This window comes from Salmo salar, chromosome ssa09, assembly GCF_905237065.1.
Source record: "Salmo salar chromosome ssa09, Ssal_v3.1, whole genome shotgun sequence".
NCBI lineage: Eukaryota > Metazoa > Chordata > Actinopteri > Salmoniformes > Salmonidae > Salmo > Salmo salar.
The window spans coordinates 138,079,389-138,100,468 of NC_059450.1; the positions used below are offsets into that span (position 1 = coordinate 138,079,389).

Sequence of the window (21,080 nt, forward strand, 5' to 3'; positions counted from 1 at the left end):
GGAACGGCTGTTAATGAACAGTCATTGGGACATGACCTCAATCCCAGATGCCCTTGCGTCAGATCCAGGGACACTGCACCAAAGACTAGCTTGCACTATGGGAAAGGATAATGATGATATCCATTCATTCAAAACATGTTTTAGAAATGTTGCTCTTAATGAATAATGATTGATTTTGTGTGTGAGTGAGAGAGTGTGCAAAGCTGTCAAGGCAAAGGGTGGCTACTTTGAAGAATCTCAAATATAAAATGGATTTGGATTTAACACTTATTTTTTGGTTACTACATGATTCCATATGTGTTATTTCATAGTTGTGATGTCTACACTATTATTGTACAATATAGAAAATAGTCAAACTAAATAAAAGCCCTGGTATGAGTAGGTGTGTCCAAACTTTTGACTGGTACTGTATATCAGAACTTAAGAAGGGTACCAAATTCAATTTTCACATTTGGATGTCAAGGAAACCAAATAAATGAATAAATATTGTTTTTGAATCCATGTGACAACTAAGATTAGACAACTGTCAGAGCAAATAGCTTGGATGAATTCATCAACAGAGTAACCGTCAGAACATGTCAGTTTTCCAATTGCCGCCTTCAGGATCTAGAATAGCCCTTTGTTGTCCATCGGGATGACAAGGACATATATTGTGAGTAACCATACTCTTAAATGAGTGGTTGACATGCACTATTCTGATTCACAGGCAAGGGTTTTGTGAAGTTGAATATCATAAAATGTGGCATGTTTTATTTGGGGTGCCAAATATTTTGTCACGAGTGTTGTTCCGAATGTTTTTCTTTAAGTGGTATATTCGCATTTTATGTACAATTTGAAAATGGTATATTTACAACAATGTAAATACTTGTGATAATATTGTATAATTTTTTTGTATAGCAGTAATTTACTGTATGTGTATAACACATTTAATTATTCCATTAATAAAAGTTTTGCTCCACTTAAAAGCCATGATTTGTTAACGCCGTCTGAAGTTATTGGTAGTGGAAGTGTTCATGAGGAAAATCTACAATGCAGACCACAACCTAGGCCTATGGGAGAGTCTCAATTGCATACTCCTCGCGCCCCCGCTCTTCTTCAAACCCATTGGAGGAAAAGGTCAGAGGGGAGGGACTTCTGGTTTTCTCATACAATGGGTTTTGAGAAGGAGGCGAGGAGAGGTGTGTCTTCTATTGAGATAATCCCACATGTTTGCGGCGCCCTAATTGGGAAGGACGGGCTATTGGCACTGGCTGTAGCGGAATTGAATGGATTCGTATTTGATGCCATTCCATTGACTCCGTTCCAGACATTATGTGCCGTCCTCTCAGCAGCCTCCACTGGACTTCTCTCAATGTGTCCAATGAGACAATGTACTGCAAGGACATCAGTTTCATATCAAATTACATTATTTAGTTGAAGGATTACTGGGAGATAATTGTGTCCTTAATTACAATAAAACTTGACTGCATCTGTCTAACTTCGCGAGACTACATTCTCTATTGTCGTCTCTCTTCTGCACCATTATCGCGAGGTTTGATCAGCTGTTAGGTCTGTTTTTAGAGTCTAGTGCTTGGACGGTCAACACGTGGGGAGGATCGAGAAAGAGACAGACACAGAGTAGGGGAACACGTTGGGATTGAGTCGGGCCCGGAAAACGTAACATATCACGATCATTTAATTCACTGTGGCGGCACGGTGGACGTTTAAATACTGTAAGTATAATCCAAAGGTGTTAGTGTGAAATTGACAGCCATGGGCCCACAGATGTCAGATTGATATGTAGTCTGTCTAACTACATTATAAATATCTCGAGTTGGTTAGCCGGTTGGCTACAATGTTGCGCTACTAAGTGTTTCATTCGAAGAAATGGAACAGTCGTTTTATTAAATTGGTTATAAATGTTCTGCCACTTTAGTAATCTGCAACCCATGTCATTGAGTGTGTATTTCACGCAGACATCGAACTATGTCATTTTAGAACGTAGAATAAACTACAACGGACTCAAAATATAAATGTTATGTTAATTTTGTGGTCTAGTCACCATTTTGTGTGTATGAGTTTGCTTGGACGGATCATGTGAATTGCTAGCAAACAAGGTGGCTATCCATTATGTCCAGTTAGCAAGCTAACGTGAAGGCTTCGAGGCCCACGATGCAGAGTTAGCCTAGCATTGCCAGGCTCGCCTACATGGCGACCACAATATCATAATGCAAGATATATGCGACGTTTGGTCACGAACTACTGTCTTGATTCTCTGCCAGGATACAATTGAAATGATATTGCCCCTACATTGTAGCGGAACGGTTTGTCGCATGCCTAGCATCTACACTGAATGGAGTGTCAGCCATAGTTCAGACTCAACGAAGATGGCTAACCGTATTCTAATGGTGGCTTAATGAATTAGGCACGTAAATGCACTGTTTCCCCAAGATCTCGAATATATGTTTGGTTAAATCATGAATGTAATAATGTTGGGATTTTTAACTCTTGGTCCATGGGTTTTTAACGGCTTCATCAGTGTTTGTTTCAATAGTGTAGGGCTAACCGGCTAACTTGATAACGTTACATTGTAAATCATCAAGTGCTGCGGCCACCATGTTTTTATTAACTCAATGTGTAGGTCATAGCTAGAAAGTTACCTTGCCCAGACATTATGCAGCTATTGCTCAAGCACTGGGAGCCTCGAAACTTTGCCAGTTAGCCTACATTTAACCGCGTCATTTGTCAGTCTCTGCTCTGGAATGACAAGTTGTAGCTATAGCCTTGCTGTAGGTTATCAAGTAGCGGTGCACGGGCTATTTCTGAAGCCCCATAGCAACGTCTCGGAAATTGTAGCCTGACACTTTAATTCAGAGGTCCAGTTTTATGGGACGCTGTCGGTTCACAATGAAACAGCGAATATTTAAATTACAATCACAATAAAAGTATTATTATAGGGCCTATAATAAACTATTGTTGGTCCCGCATTTTAGAGTACTGCTATGGGAATAACTCTCGTAGGATAGACTACAACTGCGGACCAGAAATCTCTCGACTGGGGGAGAAACATTATTATCGTATGTATGCTTTGCAATATTGCCTCGTATTCAAGGTGCAGCATCGCTGTGTAATAAACTGCTCGTGCTCAGTGCATTGAATGGTTTGTGAAGTGTAAAGCAAATGCCGAGTGACCCTTCCCTTGTCTACCTCCAAGGTCGTACGTATCTCATCTTGATTCTTTCGAGTGTACAGTCAGGCCTGCTAGGCATGCATATGCAGGCTGTGTGTGGAGTGGAATGGCACACATGGTGGGTGTGCACAGAGCGAAAGACTAACCAAATCCTTTTATTAGGCACTGGAGTAACTTTGTGTAGTTGGCCGTTATTCTAACCTTGTCAAAGGTGAATGTCAACAACTTATGACACTGGATTTTCGTGTTTTTTTGCATTCCAGAACTTTTCCTGTTGAAAAACAATATCCCAAGTATAAATAAGTACACACACGTAATCGTACCCAAAATGTTTTGAGCAAAACTGCAAACTTCAAGGAGTTGGTCTGATGAGCTCACTCTGTCACTGGCCTCCCCCTTGCTTGAGGGAAAAATAGAGGATCAATAGACAACAAAAGGGGCAGCAGGTAGCCTAGTGGTTAGAGTGTTGGACTAGTAACGAAAGGTTGCTAGATCAAATCCCCGAGCTGACATGGTAAAAATCTGTCGTTCTGCCCCTGAACAAGGCAGTTGACCCACTGTTCCTAGGCCGTCATTAAAAATAAGAATTTGTTCTTAGCTGACTTGCCTAGTTTAAATAAAAATATATAAATAAAGAGCAAAGGCCCACCCCCATCTTGTGCCATGTCATGAAACCTGGACTACCTATTACAAAGTGGCTTTGGTTATGTAAATCAGGTGATTAAATTGGGTGAAAATGAGCCTGGAGTGCATCTTTAACATGGACCTTCAACTAGTCTGCATAACGAGAGGAATCTATGGTGAACCAGCCTTGAGTACAGCATATATAAAGTTATTTAAAGTACCAACATGTTGTTTAATCCGATATGGTATGTCGGATTTTTATAGTATTGTGTGTGTATTCTACAATGTAGAAAATAGTAAAAATAAAGAGAACCTTAAATGAGTAGCTGTGTCCAAACTTTTGACTGGTACTGTAGTTGTGGCGATCAAGAAAATGGAGGGTATAGGAGTTAGCGTTGCTTGAGTATTTTGTGCCAAACCGATGCTGTTAGATTACAGTAATTATTTTTCTGTCCATTTGGAACGCTGTAAACAACATTAAATAAGTGTACCAAAGAGTCTGTTCTAACGGATATTAAACTGGGTGGTTCTAGCCCTGAATGCTGATTGGCTGACAGCCGTGGTATATCAGACCAGGGGGGTTGTGGTATTTGGCCAATAGACCACGGCTAAGGGCTGTATCCAGGCACTCGGTGTTGCTTCGTGCATAAAAACAGCCCTTAGCTGTGGTATATTAGCCATATACCACACCCATTCATTTGCTTAAAAATAATATATATAAAGCCTTTATTACAGAAGACTCAAAACAGTTGCATGCATTCCTGAATTGCAGTTTCTTTTTTAGGCTAAATATTCAAAGCTCCCTTTGTTTAATTTTAAAACTAAAATGCTTGATTGCATTTCAAAGAATGTCTAGTATACTGTGTGATGGCATGAATGAATTAATGATTGATTAATACAGTAGCCTTTTTATTGAAATATCAGCCTAAGTAAGGTATTAAGGCTAAACAGGAGACACTCTTAGGCCTATGGCTTGATGATGGTTATGCTGGGCTGCTATACAAAGCCTACTAATGATAACAACGTGACTTATTATGATAATGAGGATCATGATAATAATTGGAATAAGGAGATCAAGAAAAAAGAGGGTATAGGAGTGAGAGCTGCGTGTATATTATGTGACCGACAGGTGCTGTTCCAATATTTTTCTGCCTGTTTGGGACAGCGTAAACAACACTAAATTATAAGTAATGCCATTCTGTTCTAACCCAAACAATTGTAAAGCCTTTATTACAGCATAGCAAAGATTTAAAAACAGCAGTATCTGTGAAATTGCTTTATCTGACATTTTGCCGTTGTGAGAGGCTTGGCGCTGACAGAATCACTAGGATATTAAACAAATACTCAGGCAAGCAGGAGCTGTCTTATTTCTTTAGATATATTTGGAGGATTTTTAAAGCCAAGCACGTTTAACAGTTAGGATATTTGATTCTAGACCTAGCCAATTAGGCCAAGGCAAGAGCTATTTCCTCGTCGCTGCTGCCTCCGCCGCATTGTTGTCAATCCCAATATTCTGGTAAACGTTGCTATTATTCACGTAGCAACATAGGGAAGTGTGCGTATTCTACAGCGCAATTAAGATTGTTTCAGAACCAAGGACGGCGACCATATCTAACGCAGAAGAAAGCGCATTTCTTATAAAATATTAGATTTTTTTAGTGTTGCACCATTATTTTTTACATAATATGCAATTTCAATTTCACATGTTTTAGAGTGATGGACTGCCATCCCTGTGGCCTCCGCAATGGATTAGTCCACTGAGACAGGTGCCAATCAGACAGGTGTCTTGTGCACTATGAAAAAAAAAAAAAGTGAATTGCGACTGCTTAACTGAAGAAATCTTGGTCGACCAAACAGTCGACCGGTCAACTAAATTGGGCAGCCCAAATTACATTACACAAACCGTTGCGCCTGGCACCTACAACAATACCTTGTTTAAAGGCACTTAAATATTTTGTCTTGCCCATTCACCCTCTGAATGGAACACATACACAATCCAAATTGTCTCAATGCTTTAAAATCCTTCTTTAACCTGTCTCCTCCCCTTCACCTACACTGATTTGAGTGTGACATCAATAATAGATCATAGCTTTCACCTGGTCAGTCTGTCATGGAAAGATCAGGTGTTCTTAATATTTTGTATACTCAGTGTATTCTAGTGTTAGAAGCTACACAATAATCTATATCATTTGCCTACAGAGAATATTGAAATGTGCAGTAAGGGATGTATAATTTGCTAACCAGGTCCAAGCACCTTGTCATTCACTATGGAACATGCCACTGAGGCTCTGTTTTGATAGAGAAGCTACTGGGTCATGACAAAGGGAGAACAGGTTTTGAAATGGGTTGACACAGGCAGTCCTTTTTTTCCCTACTAGTTGGTCTTTTGACCAATCAGATCAGCTCTGAAAATATCTGATGTGATTGGTTAAAAGACCAATTCATGGGAAAATTCTCAAAATTGGGCTCTCTGTGTAAACACAGCATTGGTGAACATGTCTAAGAAACCCTCATTTTTGATCTCTCTGCCCCACTGAAAACGACCCTTGGTTTCTCTGGAGGCATTTGAAGGCTACCTGTTTTTCCCCTGCGCATCAACATCTTTACCTGAGTCATTTTTAAGGCAGCCCACCATTCACCTCTAATCCTATGTCATTCATCAACAAGCCTCTTATAGGTCCCTCCATCAGGTGAAATAAGTGATGGATGCATACAAATGGCAGAGGAAAGCCCTCATTTTCTGCTCATTGGAAAGTTCTGTCTGCCTCAGTTTTGGGGTATGAAGAAACTGAAATATGGTTAAAATCCCAGTGATTAGAGCCTCCTCACACACAGCTCCCATTCAGATAGGCTATCATGGTCCCTGGCTGTCTACCTGTACAGTGCAGACTGACTCTGTCAATTCCAGCTTTACAGTGGCCTGGAACGCACAGAACACGTAGTTCAAAGTCCATGGTGATCAGACCTGGCTCGTGTGTGTGTGTGTGTGTGTGTGTGTGTGTGTGTGTGTGTGTGTGTGTGTGTGTGTGTGTGTGTGTGTGTGTGTGTGCGCGTGCTAAGGGGCAGTGGAAGCCCAGCTGCCACACACCCTAGTAGGCTGGGTGAAAGAAGGGGGGGAGAGTTCCTTCCTTCTACAGGCTGGACCTGCTCTCGGTCTGTTAAGGAAAGGCATGCACAGACTTCATTTTTTAATATGGAGTGCTTCGACCAATCAGCAGTGGAGGAGCTGGGCATGCCCAGTAGGTACAGGGAGGTTAAACATTAGCCCTGATGGTGGCACAGCCACTCCTCCTGCTAGAAACTAGATCTTTGTGTTGCAGCTTGTTTTGGTTCACAAGTAGAGACAAATATTACTTCTAATCCTCGGGAATGGGAATTTCTGTCTTTGAACGTTTCTCAACAAGGCAGTAGAAAACCATGGTGTGACCTATGTCTGGTATGGGGCTTTTATAGGCATACATGTATGTTAGGTTCAGGCTGCTGCGTCTTTCTTCACCGGGGGCTGTTGACAAAAGTGCTGTGTCTTCAGTGTTTTATGTATCCCAAAGCATTGTGCAGTTCATCAATTCAACTTGTGTGGCATGAGAACTAATTTTCAGGAATGATTTCACTACTTTACTATAAGTCATTTGTTCATCTAGGCCTATTCACAGGAGTAACGCCTTATCAGGTTTCATTTCAGTTTCTTTGAAGCTCTGCTCCCACCTGTTAACTGTCATGCTAGTTTTTAAAGCATTTATTTCCTTAAAGCCTTTTTTGGCAAAGCTACCTACCATAGGACAGTTTCCTTTTGACCATCACATGTTGTTCTCCCAGTGCCATGCTTATTGTCAGAGCTGTGTGAACAGGGCTGATGTGTTTGGAATCTGTTTGCCACTCACACACCCTTCTAGTTGCTGTGGGTGTCATTACACACGATAGAATACCTATATAGAATATACGCACTATAGAATACCTGCTATGGTCTTTACACTATATTACCCAGGCGTATTATGCCATTTTTGGGGTGAGTGTCAAATGAGACACTTAGGCTATTCAAAATGTTAGCCACTTTGTCTTAACTTTAATATCTTGTTTGACACTATAATCCTGCACTCCAAATTAGTGAAACTGAAAGACTCTCAGATCTCCCTCCAATAAGCTAACCTCAGTCTTTCTCACTCTCTTTCTCCCCCTCACTCTCTTTCTCCCCCTCGCTCTCTTTCTCCCCCTCGCTCTACAGGTGTAGCTGCTAGGGTCCTGAGGAGATGCCACTGAGGTTCCGGTCCATTGTCCCGTACACACTGCCTGGAGTGCTGGCGCTGATAGGCTGGTGGTGGTACATCTCACGCAAGAAAGAGCGAATCACCAACCATGACAGTGAGGCGGGGGCAGCGACCATGGGCCTGCTGGCTTCCCCGGCCCCCAGTGACGGCAGCAACGGCCTGGTAGAGAAAGGGACAGTGTCCCTCTGCGCCACAGCCACTACCCCCACAACCAGCAGCAGCTGCAGAGAGAGAACAGCCAGCAGCAGAGTCAGACCATCCAAGACCAAAGAGCAACGGTCAACAGAACAGGAGGTAGTAGCTCAGATTCACATCCCGGCCATTAAGGCCCAGGCAGTAGAGGTACAGAGTACATCCTGTTCACCTACAGAGAGGGCCTCCCACCACCCAGACAGAGCCAACGCAGTCACAGACCCTGGTGTAGATAGGTGCCAACAGACACCCAGGAGCAGTTCTTCTCCTGCAGCCTCAACCTTACCAACACAGACCAGGAAGGAGAGCTGGGCTCTCCAGGGAGAACGCGGGGCCACTGGGCAGAGACCGCCAGCCGCCATTGCCTATGTTACAAAGCCGGTGAAATCAACGGTTACTGAGCAGGTCCCTGCTTCAGTGAAGAAGGCCATCGCCACAGCATCAGAAGCACTTGTACTGTCCCAGACGGCCCACGCTACGGCTAGTTCCTCCACAGCAGCAGACCTGATGAATGCAGAGAGGCCTGAGCCAGAGGGGGAGGTGGCAGCAGCACATGAGGCAGCAGTGGCCTTCACCCAGAACCTACAAGTGGAGCTGGTGGCTAAAGATGCCCTCCTGGTCCCGTCCAGCAGTACCAAAAATGAGCTGCCCTCCTCGTCTTTCGTCCCAGCTGAGACACCGGCCCAGGCCCTGAAAGTAGTCACACATGAGCCTCTTTTCCCAGAGACCCCCACATCTTCGCAGGGCTCCTACCATGCTGTTGTGACTAGTACTTCGGCCTTCCCGGCCCAAGGCCCCCAGCAGGAGAACGGGCCCCCCTGCAGCAGCGAGGAGCTGGAGGACCTGGCAGCAGGTCTGATCACTGAGGTCATCTGGGCAGCCACCCAGGAGGTCCTCAGTGTTACCTCCTGTCCAGAGACCTGGCTCGGCCAATCCGCTGCCGAGCCCTGCTGCAGAAGCACCCCGCTGGCCAATGGGAGGCCATGCTCTGAGCAAGAGCCACTCACAAGGAACATGGATGAAGGGCCCTCCCCAATAAGCCACGCTGAGACGGAGTGGAGAGCGCAGCAGAAAGAAGGGATGCCCAACGGTTGCCCGCCCGCCCCGGCATGGGAGCCAATGGGGACAGCAAACGCACTGAGTAACCCCTGGGCGGCGGCAGCAGCAGCATCCTCGCAGGAGGGGAGGCGTGAGGTCAGCAGCGTACCTGTCAACCTGGACAAACTGAAGGGAAATGAAGGGGTGGTGGTCGAGGACTCAGCCTGCAGCATGTGCCACTCTGAGGATGGGGTCAGCAGTGAGGACCAGCAGAGCAGGGAGAGCCAGGAGGATCTGATCCAGGTGTCAGGGATGTCTGAGGGGGAGGGTGGTCTGCGCCAGGCCCCAGAAGAGGTAGTGACCAAGGAACAAGTGATGGCAGCCCTACCAGGCCATGTGCTGGGGGCTGTTGGCGACGTGAAGAGGCTCAACGGGATGGCCCTGAGGAACGGTTCTCATGGGATGAGTGAGACTGAGACCGATCAGTCTGGAGGTAGGAGTACAGACCACACCACACCCTGTAGTGGGGTCAGGCTCATAGCAGCACTGATCTACACATGGCTCCTCTCAGCTGCTCAAATTCCCAAACAGCGTGTGATGGAGGCTCAGAACACAGACTCGTGGGCTCTCTTCTGTCGTAGGGTCTCTCCTCCCTAGTTTCTCCAGACATGGGGGCAAACTAAGGGCAGAACAAGAGCGCCTTCTGTGTCATCACAGAGAGCCCTTTGTTCAACATTAGATTACATCTAACAACATTAAAAAGCTGAGGGAAATGTTTGATTGCATGGACTGTCATTTGAAAAGTCACTGGCTTTGGTCTTAGATCTGATAAAATAACTGTTCAGAAGTAGGCAAGTCTGTGTGAATTGGGGATAGGGCATTTAATGGTCTCTGCTTCTATGCTGTACCTTTCCAATTCTAACTAATGACATCGCCAAATAGTAGCTGGAAGAGTAAAGGCCTGAAGTGGGCCAAAACAAGATGCCCATCTAAGAAATGCTTGCAGAATCATGTTGTGACTACTAGCTAGTCTGCCACCAGCAAAAAAAAGCATACAGTAGAGGTGATAATATTCTTTACTTAATGTTCTTTGCTGTTGATGGTGGCTAATACAGAACAGTGTGGCGGCTAGTTACCCTTCATAGTGTAGGATGAAGTTAGTCCTTAGATGCTGTTTTACTACTTACCACCCTGAGGCTATGGGGACTCTAGCTGGGTTTCTACTAGATACCACCCTGAGGCTATGGGGACTCTAGCTGGGTTTCTACTAGATACCACCCTGAGGCTATGGGGACTCTAGCTGGGTTTCTACTAGATACCACCCTGAGGCTATGGGGACTCTAGCTGGGTTTCTACTAGATACCACCCTGAGGCTATGGGGACTCTAGCTGGGTTTCTACTAGATACCACCCTGAGGCTATGGGGACTCTAGCTGGGTTTCTACTAGATAACACCCTGAGGCTATGGGGACTCTAGCTGGGTTTCTACTAGATACCACCCTGAGGCTATGGGGACTCTAGCTGGGTTTCTACTAGATACCACCCTGAGGCTATGGGGACTCTAGCTGGGTTTCTACTAGATACCACCCTGAGGCTATGGGGACTCTAGCTGGGTTTCTACTAGATAACACCCTGAGGCTATGGGGACTCTAGCTGGGTTTCTACTAGATACCACCCTGAGGCTATGGGGACTCTAGCTGGGTTTCTACTAGATACCACCCTGAGGCTATGGGGACTCTAGCTGGGTTTCTACTAGATAACACCCTGAGGCTATGGGGACTCTAGCTGGGTTTCTACTAGATACCACCCTGAGGCTATGGGGACTCTAGCTGGGTTTCTACTAGATACCACCCTGAGGCTATGGGGACTCTAGCTGGGTTTCTACTAGATACCACCCTGAGGCTATGGGGACTCTAGCTGGGTTTCTACTAGATACCACCCTGAGGCTATGGGGACTCTAGCTGGGTTTCTACTAGATAACACCCTGAGGCTATGGGGACTCTAGCTGGGTTTCTACTAGATACCACCCTGAGGCTATGGGGACTCTAGCTGGGTTTCTACTAGATACCACCCTGAGGCTATGGGGACTCTAGCTGGGTTTCTACTAGATACCACCCTGAGGCTATGGGGACTCTAGCTGGGTTTCTACTAGATACCACCCTGAGGCTATGGGGACTCTAGCTGGGTTTCTACTAGATACCACCCTGAGGCTATGGGGACTCTAGCTGGGTTTCTACTAGATACCACCCTGAGGCTATGGGGACTCTAGCTGGGTTTCTACTAGATACCACCCTGAGGCTATGGGGACTCTAGCTGGGTTTCTACTAGATACCACCCTGAGGCTATGGGGACTCTAGCTGGGTTTCTACTAGATACCACCCTGAGGCTATGGGGACTCTAGCTGGGTTTCTACTAGATACCACCCTGAGGCTATGGGGACTCTAGCTGGGTTTCTACTAGATACCACCCTGAGGCTATGGGGACTCTAGCTGGGTTTCTACTAGTTACCACCCTGAGGCTATGGGGACTCTAGCTGGGTTTCTACTAGATACCACCCTGAGGCTATGGGGACTCTAGCTGGGTTTGGGGAGCTGTACTTTGTGCTTAGGGGGCAAGTTGTGATGTCACAAAATGGAAGAACCACACCTAAAGCCTGCTGGGTGTTCCTGAAAGGTTAGCGGTCAGTCCAGTGAAGGTGTCATTGTGTTTTTGGTCTGTCAGAGCAGCACTGTGATCAGATGTGCCTGGTAAGACACATAGTGGTGTGCACATGTGGGTGGACTTATTAATGTTGGGTTAGTGGCCTTATGCCCTGTGTGTGATTTGTTTGATTCACAGCTCAATGACTTATGTGTGGGGTGAAGCGGATGATCTGGTGTATGAGTCTTAAACTTTGTGTGTGTGTGTGTGTGTGTGTGTGTGTGTGTGTGTGTGTGTGTGTGTGTGTGTAAATGTGCACGTGTCTATCTTTTACTTTGTTTTATTTAACATTTATTTATCCAGTTGTGTGTTGTTTTTTAGGGTACATGTTTGTTAGACTCCCGTCATGTTTGGATGTGCAATTGTGAGTTGGTAAAAGACCTGTCTTTGTGTGTTCAGGCTCGGATGTGAACAGTATGGATTCGGTGGATAGTGGCTGCACCATGGGGGCTAGGGACAGTAGTGGCAGCCCTGCCATGGCTCTGGGCTCTGAACTTATCGTTTGGGAGATTGAGGTGCCAAAGGTGAGCCTGCTCCATCCCAACACCCACACCCAGAGACTTGACTAATATTCAGAGGAAAATCCACTAGTTCCTTAGAATTGAGTCTCTTATCACATTCATTCTAACCCAATATCTCCTTGTAATGTCTTCTTCCGTTTCTGTTCTCTCCCTCTCTCAGCATCTGGTGGGTCGGTTAATTGGGAAACAGGGGCGATACGTGAGCTTCCTGAAGCAAAGCTCTGGTGCAAAGATCTATATCTCCACCCTGCCTTACACTCAAGAGTTCCAGATCTGCCACATAGAGGGTGAGTGGGGTAGTCCTCTACCGTCAGGAGCAAATTAGTCACTTGGCTGTAGATAGTGTACTGGTAGTAGAATTCTGCTGTTTTAATGTGTGTCCCTACTAGGCTCCCAGCAGCAGGTGGACAAAGCGTTGTCCCTGATCGGGAAGAAGTTTAAGGATTTGAACCTGACCAACCTCTATGCCCCCCCACCTCTGCCGCTCACGCTGCCCTCGCTGCCCATGACCTCCTGGGTAAGCATGGTACCTATAGAGCCTGGAGGGTTGTGCAGGGTTCCCTTCTCTTTCTGTCTCTCCATCTCTCAAATCTGTTCAAACATGCTTTATTTGCACGACAGTTAAGGTGCTGCTAATTGATTTGAGAGAAAGTGGTTTAACTTAAACAATGAGATGTCTGCCCTTATGGCTTCTCATTTGAAAGTTGTTAACTTAACTCTGTTCCTTCTCTCAGCTCCTGCTCCCCAGCGGTGTCACCGTGGAGGTGTTAACTCTGTTCCTTCTCTCAGCTCCTGCTCCCCAGCGGTGTCACCGTGGAGGTGTTAACTCTGTTCCTTCTCTCAGCTCCTGCTCCCCAGCGGTGTCACCGTGGAGGTGATCGTAGTGAACATTGTATCGGCGGGTCACCTCTTCGTCCAGCAGCACACACACCCTACGTACCACGCCCTGCGCAGCCTGGACCAGCAGATGTTCCTGTGTTACTCCCAGCCAGAGACACCCACCCTGCCCTCACCTGCTGAGGGTAAGAGACCCCCAAGGAGGGACGTGCATGGATGGATGTCTTTTGAACCAGTTTGTGTGTTGTGTGTGTAATCCAGACTCGATGCTTACCTTCTCTCTGTCTCAGTGGGGGTGATCTGTGCGGCGCCGGCGGTAGAGGGAGCCTGGTGGAGAGCCCAGGTCATCTCCTTCTACAAAGAGACCAGCGAGGTTGAGATACGATATGTGGACTATGGCGGCTATGACCGAGTGAAGATTGACACACTAAGGCAAATAAGGTGAGCCCCCTTCAGACTCTGAAGGCTGAAAAAAACATGGCTAGTTGATGCACATTTTCAGAGTTGCGGTCAATTTCTTTCCAACTCGAGTCTATTTCAGAGGAAGATGTCAGAACTGGAATCTTTCCATACTTTCTAAGCTGTTTTTATTCCATTTTCCTTCATTTCTTTCCTAAGTTGACTTGTTTAGGTAAAATCGACACCGGTCTTGCTAGGTATAGCAGCCCTTCATTGTAAATAAGAATGTATTTTTAACTGACTTGCCTAGTTAAATAAAAGTCAAATAAATGGTTGAATGAATACTTCATACTTTTTTTGTTTGGAAATTGTGCCCCCCTCTGGTCAAATAGTTGTCGTTTTTAGAGAGAACGGAATGTTATGTAAGAAGGGATGGTGGGTCTTTCTGCACACTGACTCAATGCTCTTATTTAAAATCTGTATTTTCAGGTCGGACTTCGTAACATTACCGTTCCAAGGTGCAGAAGTATTACTGGACAACATCGCCCCCCTTCCAGGTAATGTCAAATAGCTCAATTAAAGGACATGTTACAGTTTACTTGCGATAGATGTCTTATTCTCAAGGACACTCTCCAAAATCAAGAAACTTTCCCAATTGAATGTCAAACTGTTCCAAAGTCAGCCGGCCTGTGGAAGGTCGTCAAGTCTGCTGTTGTCATTTATGTTAACAAGTCTGTAAATGCACCAATCCACAGGAGAGAATAGCTTTTCAACCGAGGCCACCTCTGCACTGGAGGAGATAACGAGAGGGGTAGCACTGCTTGCACAGGTAACAAAACTACAGCATCCAGCACCAGGCAGCTAACAGGAAGACACTGTACTATACTGTTCTCTACTGTACTGTACTCTACTCTACTGTACTGCACTCTACTGTACTGCACTATACTCTACTGTACTGTACTCTACTCTACTGCACTATACTGTACTATACTCTACTGTACTGCACTATACTCTACTGTACTGCACTATACTGTACTATACTCTACTCTACTGTACTGCACTATACTGTACTGTACTGCACTATACTCTACTCTACTGTACTGCACTGCACTGTACTGCACGCACTCTACTGTACTGTACTGCACTATACTCTACTGTAATGTACTGTACACTAATCAGAAGGTAATTGGTTGCTAACCTGGCTGTTTCCTTTCTTCCAGGTCACAAACTACGACAACAACACTGGTCTCCCATTGGTCCAGATGTGGAACATGGTTGGAGAAGAGGTACATTGATCATGGGATTTGGCATGAAAATGTTTGCTTTTTTGGAAGTTTAGACAAAAACTGTTTGAAATATTTCTATGTAATTGTAAGCATTTCCATTTGGTGCAGTGGATAGTCTTTCATTGTGGTGTATGGTTCAAGAACTTCTGTATTTAACAATGCAAGACATTTTCACCTAAACATTCTGATGGCTGACAAACCACTCGGTATTAATTGTTATTTTACACTAATATGATGAATCTGTCTTTCTGTCCATTTCCGTCCAGCTGGTATCAGTTAACCGCACACTGGCAGAGCGAGTGTTGGGTACCTGGGTGGACAGCTTTTGAACCTTGCTGCCCCCTACTCATCAACCCCTTCTCAGTTCTACCACACCCCTCCTAGATCCCTTCTTCTGACCTAATCTCTGGAGTCTGACCCAACCAGCCCTCCAGAAACACCCCATAACACTTCAATGGAAGAACACAACCACTGGATTTTGGGAATAATTCATTTTTTTTGTGGCTTTTTTACACCAGATTTCACAAAGAATAAAAATGGTTGTATGCAGAAAATATATGAAGTACTACTTCAGAATAAGCCAACTCCCCTCCTCTCCTCCCCCACACACCAAAAGAACTTAAAGAAGGAAAATAAAGTACTTGTACATTTTAAAAATAGATCTATATTGTAAATAAAGGTCGATCTGATTTTTCGTCCTACCTGACATTTCACTCCACAACTTTGCCTGTGGATTCTCATCATGCTGTGGATGTATAACTCAACTCAATAGGAAAGAGTGTCAATGGAGAACTAACCTCACTGTCAGCTGTAATTACATGTATACACTTGTATAGTGATATCAAAGGAATTGGGCTTTGAAGACTGGGCTAAGTGTGGGGTTTCTATATTATTGTATGTAGTGCAGTAGCCAGTCCCCATTTCATGTGCCGGCAGGCTGTGTCTCGTCGTTTGGCCTCATCATGACAGCCGTGGACATACAGGCCTGGGGGGCCAAGAATGGCATCTGGATTCATGGTTGTGACTGACGCCCTCGTCTATGGAGACAAATAAATGTAGATCTCAGCTTTGTTGTCAAGGAAACGGACGGAGTGGGGGGGATTCCTTTCTCCGACCACCTGACTTGGGTGACTGACTGGGAGAACGTGCAGAACCGGGATCCCAGGAGTCGCTGAAGGCCTGCTCATCTGCCCTGGCCTCTCCAGTCTGTACAACACTGTGGCCTTATGGAGAAACCGAACGGGCTTCCTTTTCTGAGATCTCCAACTGACCTGCAAGCAGACCAACCTGACCCATCTTTCCCCATGCAATCGCTGGTTGCCTTCAGCATCTATCCATTGTCCTGCCTGGCATCTCAGCTGATGCACCCACCACTACATTTCAGATCCACTACTGTTGTCTGGCACTGGAGTTGTTGAGTCTGGGCCATGACATGGAAGGGTAGGGGTGCACTAGCTCCACCCCCCCCCCACCCCCCTCCTTCTTGACTGACTCCAGGGGCCTCGCGCAACTCTTGGTGCAACTGTCTAAGGACTTTGAGAGAGGACACCACTGTGCAGTTAGCATTGGTGTGTGTGTGGAAACACTACAGCCACGGACAGGCCTCTCATACCTGACCAGGAACTCTTACAAAGCATCTTACATTAACATAACTTAGCCCAGCTCAGTCAGGATAGGCCCAGTGCTTATATTAAAATCAGTCTGTCTTCTAATATGCATGTTAACCTGCCCAGGTCTGTGTCCCTCTTAAGGTCTTCACTGTGTTTTCTCCTACGTACTTACCCCGTAACATTATTACACTTTACATTTGTGTTGCAGTTTCCATACTTACAAGCAGTTTAATGGATCCTAAATGAAGTCTTGCGGACAACACGAGGGTTGAATGTGTTTTTGTAGCCCATTTGCACTGTGGGAAATTAGGTCCTTGACACTACCTGTCCTCTTCACTCAGCAGCGTATGAAAGTGAGCCATGAGAATCAGTCTCTCACACTGCAGATATTATTGTAAAAGATGGCTTCATACTGTGATCTGCTTTGGTCTTGTTGGGTTTTGCATAGGAATTAATTGCTTTGTCATTTATTGAACAGAATACACTTTTTAAATATTTAACTGCTTATTTTTCCTGATGGGTGGTGGTGTTGTCGTCGCCCCCCCAATTGAATTGCTCTGGTAATAAGGCAGCTTCCGTCCCTGTGCTTGGTCTTATTGAAGTTAAGAACCAGGATAGATTTTGGATTTTACCTAACGGTTTCGCTTGACTATTCCTGCATTACTATTAAACTTGACAGCGTTGGCATGTAAACCAAATGACAATACTTACCTCCTATACATATTGATCACATAGGTTAACTGCACTTTATCAACCTTGCTACTAGAGTATATATTTCACACATTTTGTGGGATTGATTGATCCATGTTTCAGGAATGGTTCGTTATGAGGTTGATGCACATGCTGCTAGTTCAGAAGGCAGCTGTTGCGAGGTGTTTTTAAATGTCACTTATTAGTCAGTCCAGTGTTTGGTACTGTATCTCCCCTACCCGATAACTGTTCATGTTTCTGGAACCATAGGAAATAAGGCTTCTAGCTACTATACTGAACAAAAATATTAATGTCAAGTGTTGGTCCCATGAGCTGAAATAAAATTACCCAGAAATGTTCCATATGCACAAAAAGCTTATTTCTCTCAAATTTTGTACCCAAGTTTGTTTCCATTCGTGTTAGTGAGCATTTCTCCTTTGCCAAGATAATTCATCCACCTGATAAGTGTGGCATATCAAGAAGCTGATTAAACAGCATGATCATTACACAGGTGCATCTTGTGCTGGGGACAATAAAATACCACTATAATGTGCACAACACAATGCCACAGATGTCTCAAGTTTTGAAGGAGCGTGCAATTGGCCTGCTGACTGCAGGAATGTCCAACTAAGCTGTTGCCGGAGAAGTTTGTTCATTTCTTTACCATAAGCCGCCTCCAACATCGTTTTAGAGAATTTGGCAGTACGTCCAACCGGCCTCACAACCACAGACCACATGTAACCACGTCAGCCCTGGACCTCCACATCCGGCTTCTTAATTTCTTTCTGTAATAATGCCCTTTTTGGGGGAAAAAAACTATTCTGATTGGCTGGGACTGGCTCCCCAGTGGGTGGGCCTATGCCCTCCCAGGCCCACCAATGGCTGCACCCCTGCCCAGTCATGTAAATCCATAAATTAGGGGCAAATGAATTTATTTAAATGGACAGATTTCCTTATATGAACTGTAACTCAGTAAAATCTTTGAGATTGTTGCATGTTGGGTTTATGTTTTTGTTCAGTATAACTTGCAACATATTCAAGGGGCGTACATGTCATGGCTTGCTTGGGTTAGAGTCCAAAGCTGGCGTGGAGCAGGAGCCATATTGTTTGATATTTTCAGCCCCTTAACTTCATGTTTCAAAGAGCCATTTCAAGCAATGTCCTCTTTGATTCCAGCTTGATTATGTCACAATCAGTAAAGATGAATTACTCCATTGATCCAAATGACACCCTTCTGTCCTGTCATCCAAACTCCTATCATGCTTGAAAGAACTAGAATTATTGCTTGACTTGTGCAGGTCTGTGTAAATAAGATATTTCACTGGACTTTTGTATAACACTGGAAACAAAGGGAACATGTTTTTTTGTTTGTTTTGTTTTTGGTTCACCCCTTCCAAAACCGCTCATTGTTCTATTGGTAGGACTGGTTTGAAGTGTTTGCTTAGCTAGATAATTAATCATTTGATTTTTTAAACGAGTGTAAGAAATCCTGCCCAGAGCGTTTAACATGTACATGTCAGTTTTTGCGAGGCTCATCAAAGGTTTGGTTCTTGGTTGTACAGATCTATTAAAAAATAAAATAAAGTTATAAAAAATGCTACTCTTATGTTCTGAAGATGTTTGATTGTCTCTATATTACACCATATATGTGGAGGTGAACATCTAGTATACAGTTTATCATTATGTCCAAGCAGTGTTGATTCAATACATGTACAGAATCACATATAGCACTTTATGACAACTGCTGATGTAAAAAGGGCTTTATAAAGTTTGATTAACTGTTTGCTATGAAATTTCAAAGGGCAACCACCACTTTTCAACCTAATTTTCATTGTCTCCAGTCCATTGTTTGCATATGTGAAAACAGTTAATTTCTACATTTTATAGAAAAGAATACAGCCTGATATAGAGGTCCTGGATGGCAGGGAGCTGTGCCCAGTGATATACCGGGCCATACGCACTACCCTCTGCAGCGCCTTGCGGTCGGATGCCAAGCAGTTGCCATACCAAGCGGTGATGCAGTAAGTCAAGATTCTCTCAATAGAGCTGTAGAACCTTTTGAGGATCTTAGGTCCCATGACAAATCTTTTCAGACTCCTGAAGGGTGTTGTTGTGTGTTGCCTTCTTCACGACTGTGTTGGTGTGTGGATCATGATAATTCCTTAGTGATGTGGACACCGAGGAACTTGAAGCTCTCGACCCGGTCCACTACAGCACCGTGGATGGGGGTGTGCTCAGCCCTCAATTTCCTGTAGTCCACGTTCAGCTCCTTTGTATTGCTGATGTTGAGCACCACACTGCTATGTCAAGTCAAATCAAATTTTATTGGTCACATACACATGGTTAGCAGATGTTATTGTGAGTGTAGTGAAATGCTAATGCTTCTAGATCTGACAGTGCAGCAGTATCTAACAGGTAATATCTAACAATTCCACAACATAACCTAATATCTATCAATTCCACAACATAACCTAATATCTAACAAATTCCACAACAAAACCTAATATCTAACAAATTCCACAACTAAACATAATACAATCTAGTAAAGGAATGGGATAAGAATATATAAATATAAAATATATGGATGAGCAGTGACAGAGCGGCTAAGATGAAATAGATAGTGAAGGATACAGTATACATTATATACATATGAGATGAGTAATGCGAGATATGTAAACATTCTTAAAGCGGCATTATTAAAGTGACTAGTGTTCCATTTATTAAAGTGGACAATGATATCAAGCAGTCGCCTCTGTGCTAGTGGTGGCTGTTTAACAGTCTGATGGCCTTGAGATAGAAGCTGTTTTTCAGTCTCTCAGTCCCAGCTTTGATGCACCTGTACTGACCTCGCCTTCTGGATGATAGCGGGGTGAACAGGAAGTGGCTCGGGTGGTTGTTGTCCTTGATGATCTTTTTGGGTAGTTTGCCTCCGGTGATGCGTTGTGCAGACCGCACCACCCTCTGAAGAGCCTTGCGGTTGTGGGCGGTGCAGTTGCTGTACCAGGCAGTGATACAGCCCAACAGGATACTCAATTGTGCACCTGTAAAAGTTAGTGAGGGTTTTCGGTGACAAGCCACATTTTTCAGCCTCCTGAGGTTGAAGAGGTGCTGTTGTGCCTTCTTCACCACACTGTCTGTGTGTGTGGACCATTTCAGTTTGTCGGGGAACTTAAAACTTTCAACATCTCCTATACACTTCCTTATAAACTTCCTTATAAACTCGCTCACCGAGTCAGCGTATACGTTAATGTTATTGTCTGAGGCTACCCGGAACATATCCCAGTCCACGTGATCGAAGCAATCTTGAAGCGTGGAATCCGATTGGTCAGTCCAGCGTTGGATAGGCCTAAGCACAGGCGCTTCCTGTTTTAGTTTCTGCCTATAGGAGGGGAGCAACAAGATGGAGTCATGGTCAGATTTGCCAAAAGGAGGGTGGGGGAGGGCTTTGTATGCATTGCAGAAGTTAGAGTAGCAATGGACGAGCGTGTTACTCGCTCATGTACAGCAATCGATATGCTGATAGAATTTAGGTATAATTGTTCTCAAATTAGCTTAGTTAAAATCCCCAGCTACAGTAAATGCAGCCTCAGGATATATGCTTTCCAGTTTGCATAAAGTCCAGTGAAGTTCCTTGATGGCCGTCTTGGTATCCGCTTGCGGGGGGATATACACGGCTGTGACGATAACCGAGGAGTTCTCTTGTGGGATAATACGGTCTGCATTTGATTGTGAGGATTCTAGGTCAGGTGA

At 44.7% G+C, this 21,080-nt stretch overlaps 1 protein-coding gene across 2 annotated transcripts; it reads left to right on the forward strand.

Annotated features, from left to right (window-relative positions):
• The first annotated feature begins 1,475 nt into the window (after positions 1-1,475).
• Positions 1,476-18,930, forward strand: akap1b (A kinase (PRKA) anchor protein 1b). 2 transcript variants are annotated; one of them, XM_014214990.2, is made up of 11 exons: positions 1,476-1,712; positions 8,016-9,781; positions 12,387-12,511; positions 12,669-12,795; positions 12,898-13,025; positions 13,353-13,530; positions 13,636-13,786; positions 14,234-14,301; positions 14,500-14,573; positions 14,965-15,030; positions 15,297-18,930. In XM_014214990.2, exons 2-11 carry the CDS (start codon positions 8,041-8,043, stop codon positions 15,357-15,359), a joined length of 2,721 nt encoding a protein of 906 aa, XP_014070465.1. In that variant the 5' UTR covers positions 1,476-1,712; positions 8,016-8,040; the 3' UTR covers positions 15,360-18,930. The 2 variants fall into 2 exon arrangements, 1 of the variants encoding a protein (XP_014070465.1); XR_006771202.1 differs by lacking the exons at positions 14,234-14,301; positions 14,500-14,573; positions 14,965-15,030; positions 15,297-18,930 and having other exon boundaries at positions 13,243-13,530.
• The last annotated feature ends 2,150 nt before the right edge of the window (positions 18,931-21,080 follow it).

Excerpts from the sequence above, each read along its gene's own strand:
- akap1b (XM_014214990.2), top strand. The coding sequence starts at position 8,041 with ATGCCACTGAGGTTCCGGTCCATTGTCCCGTACACACTGCCTGGAGTG. Across the intron at positions 12,512-12,668 it reads GGGAGATTGAGGTGCCAAAG|CATCTGGTGGGTCGGTTAAT; the intron begins GTGAGCCTGCTC and ends TCCCTCTCTCAG. Across the intron at positions 14,302-14,499 it reads CAACATCGCCCCCCTTCCAG|GAGAGAATAGCTTTTCAACC; the intron begins GTAATGTCAAAT and ends ACCAATCCACAG.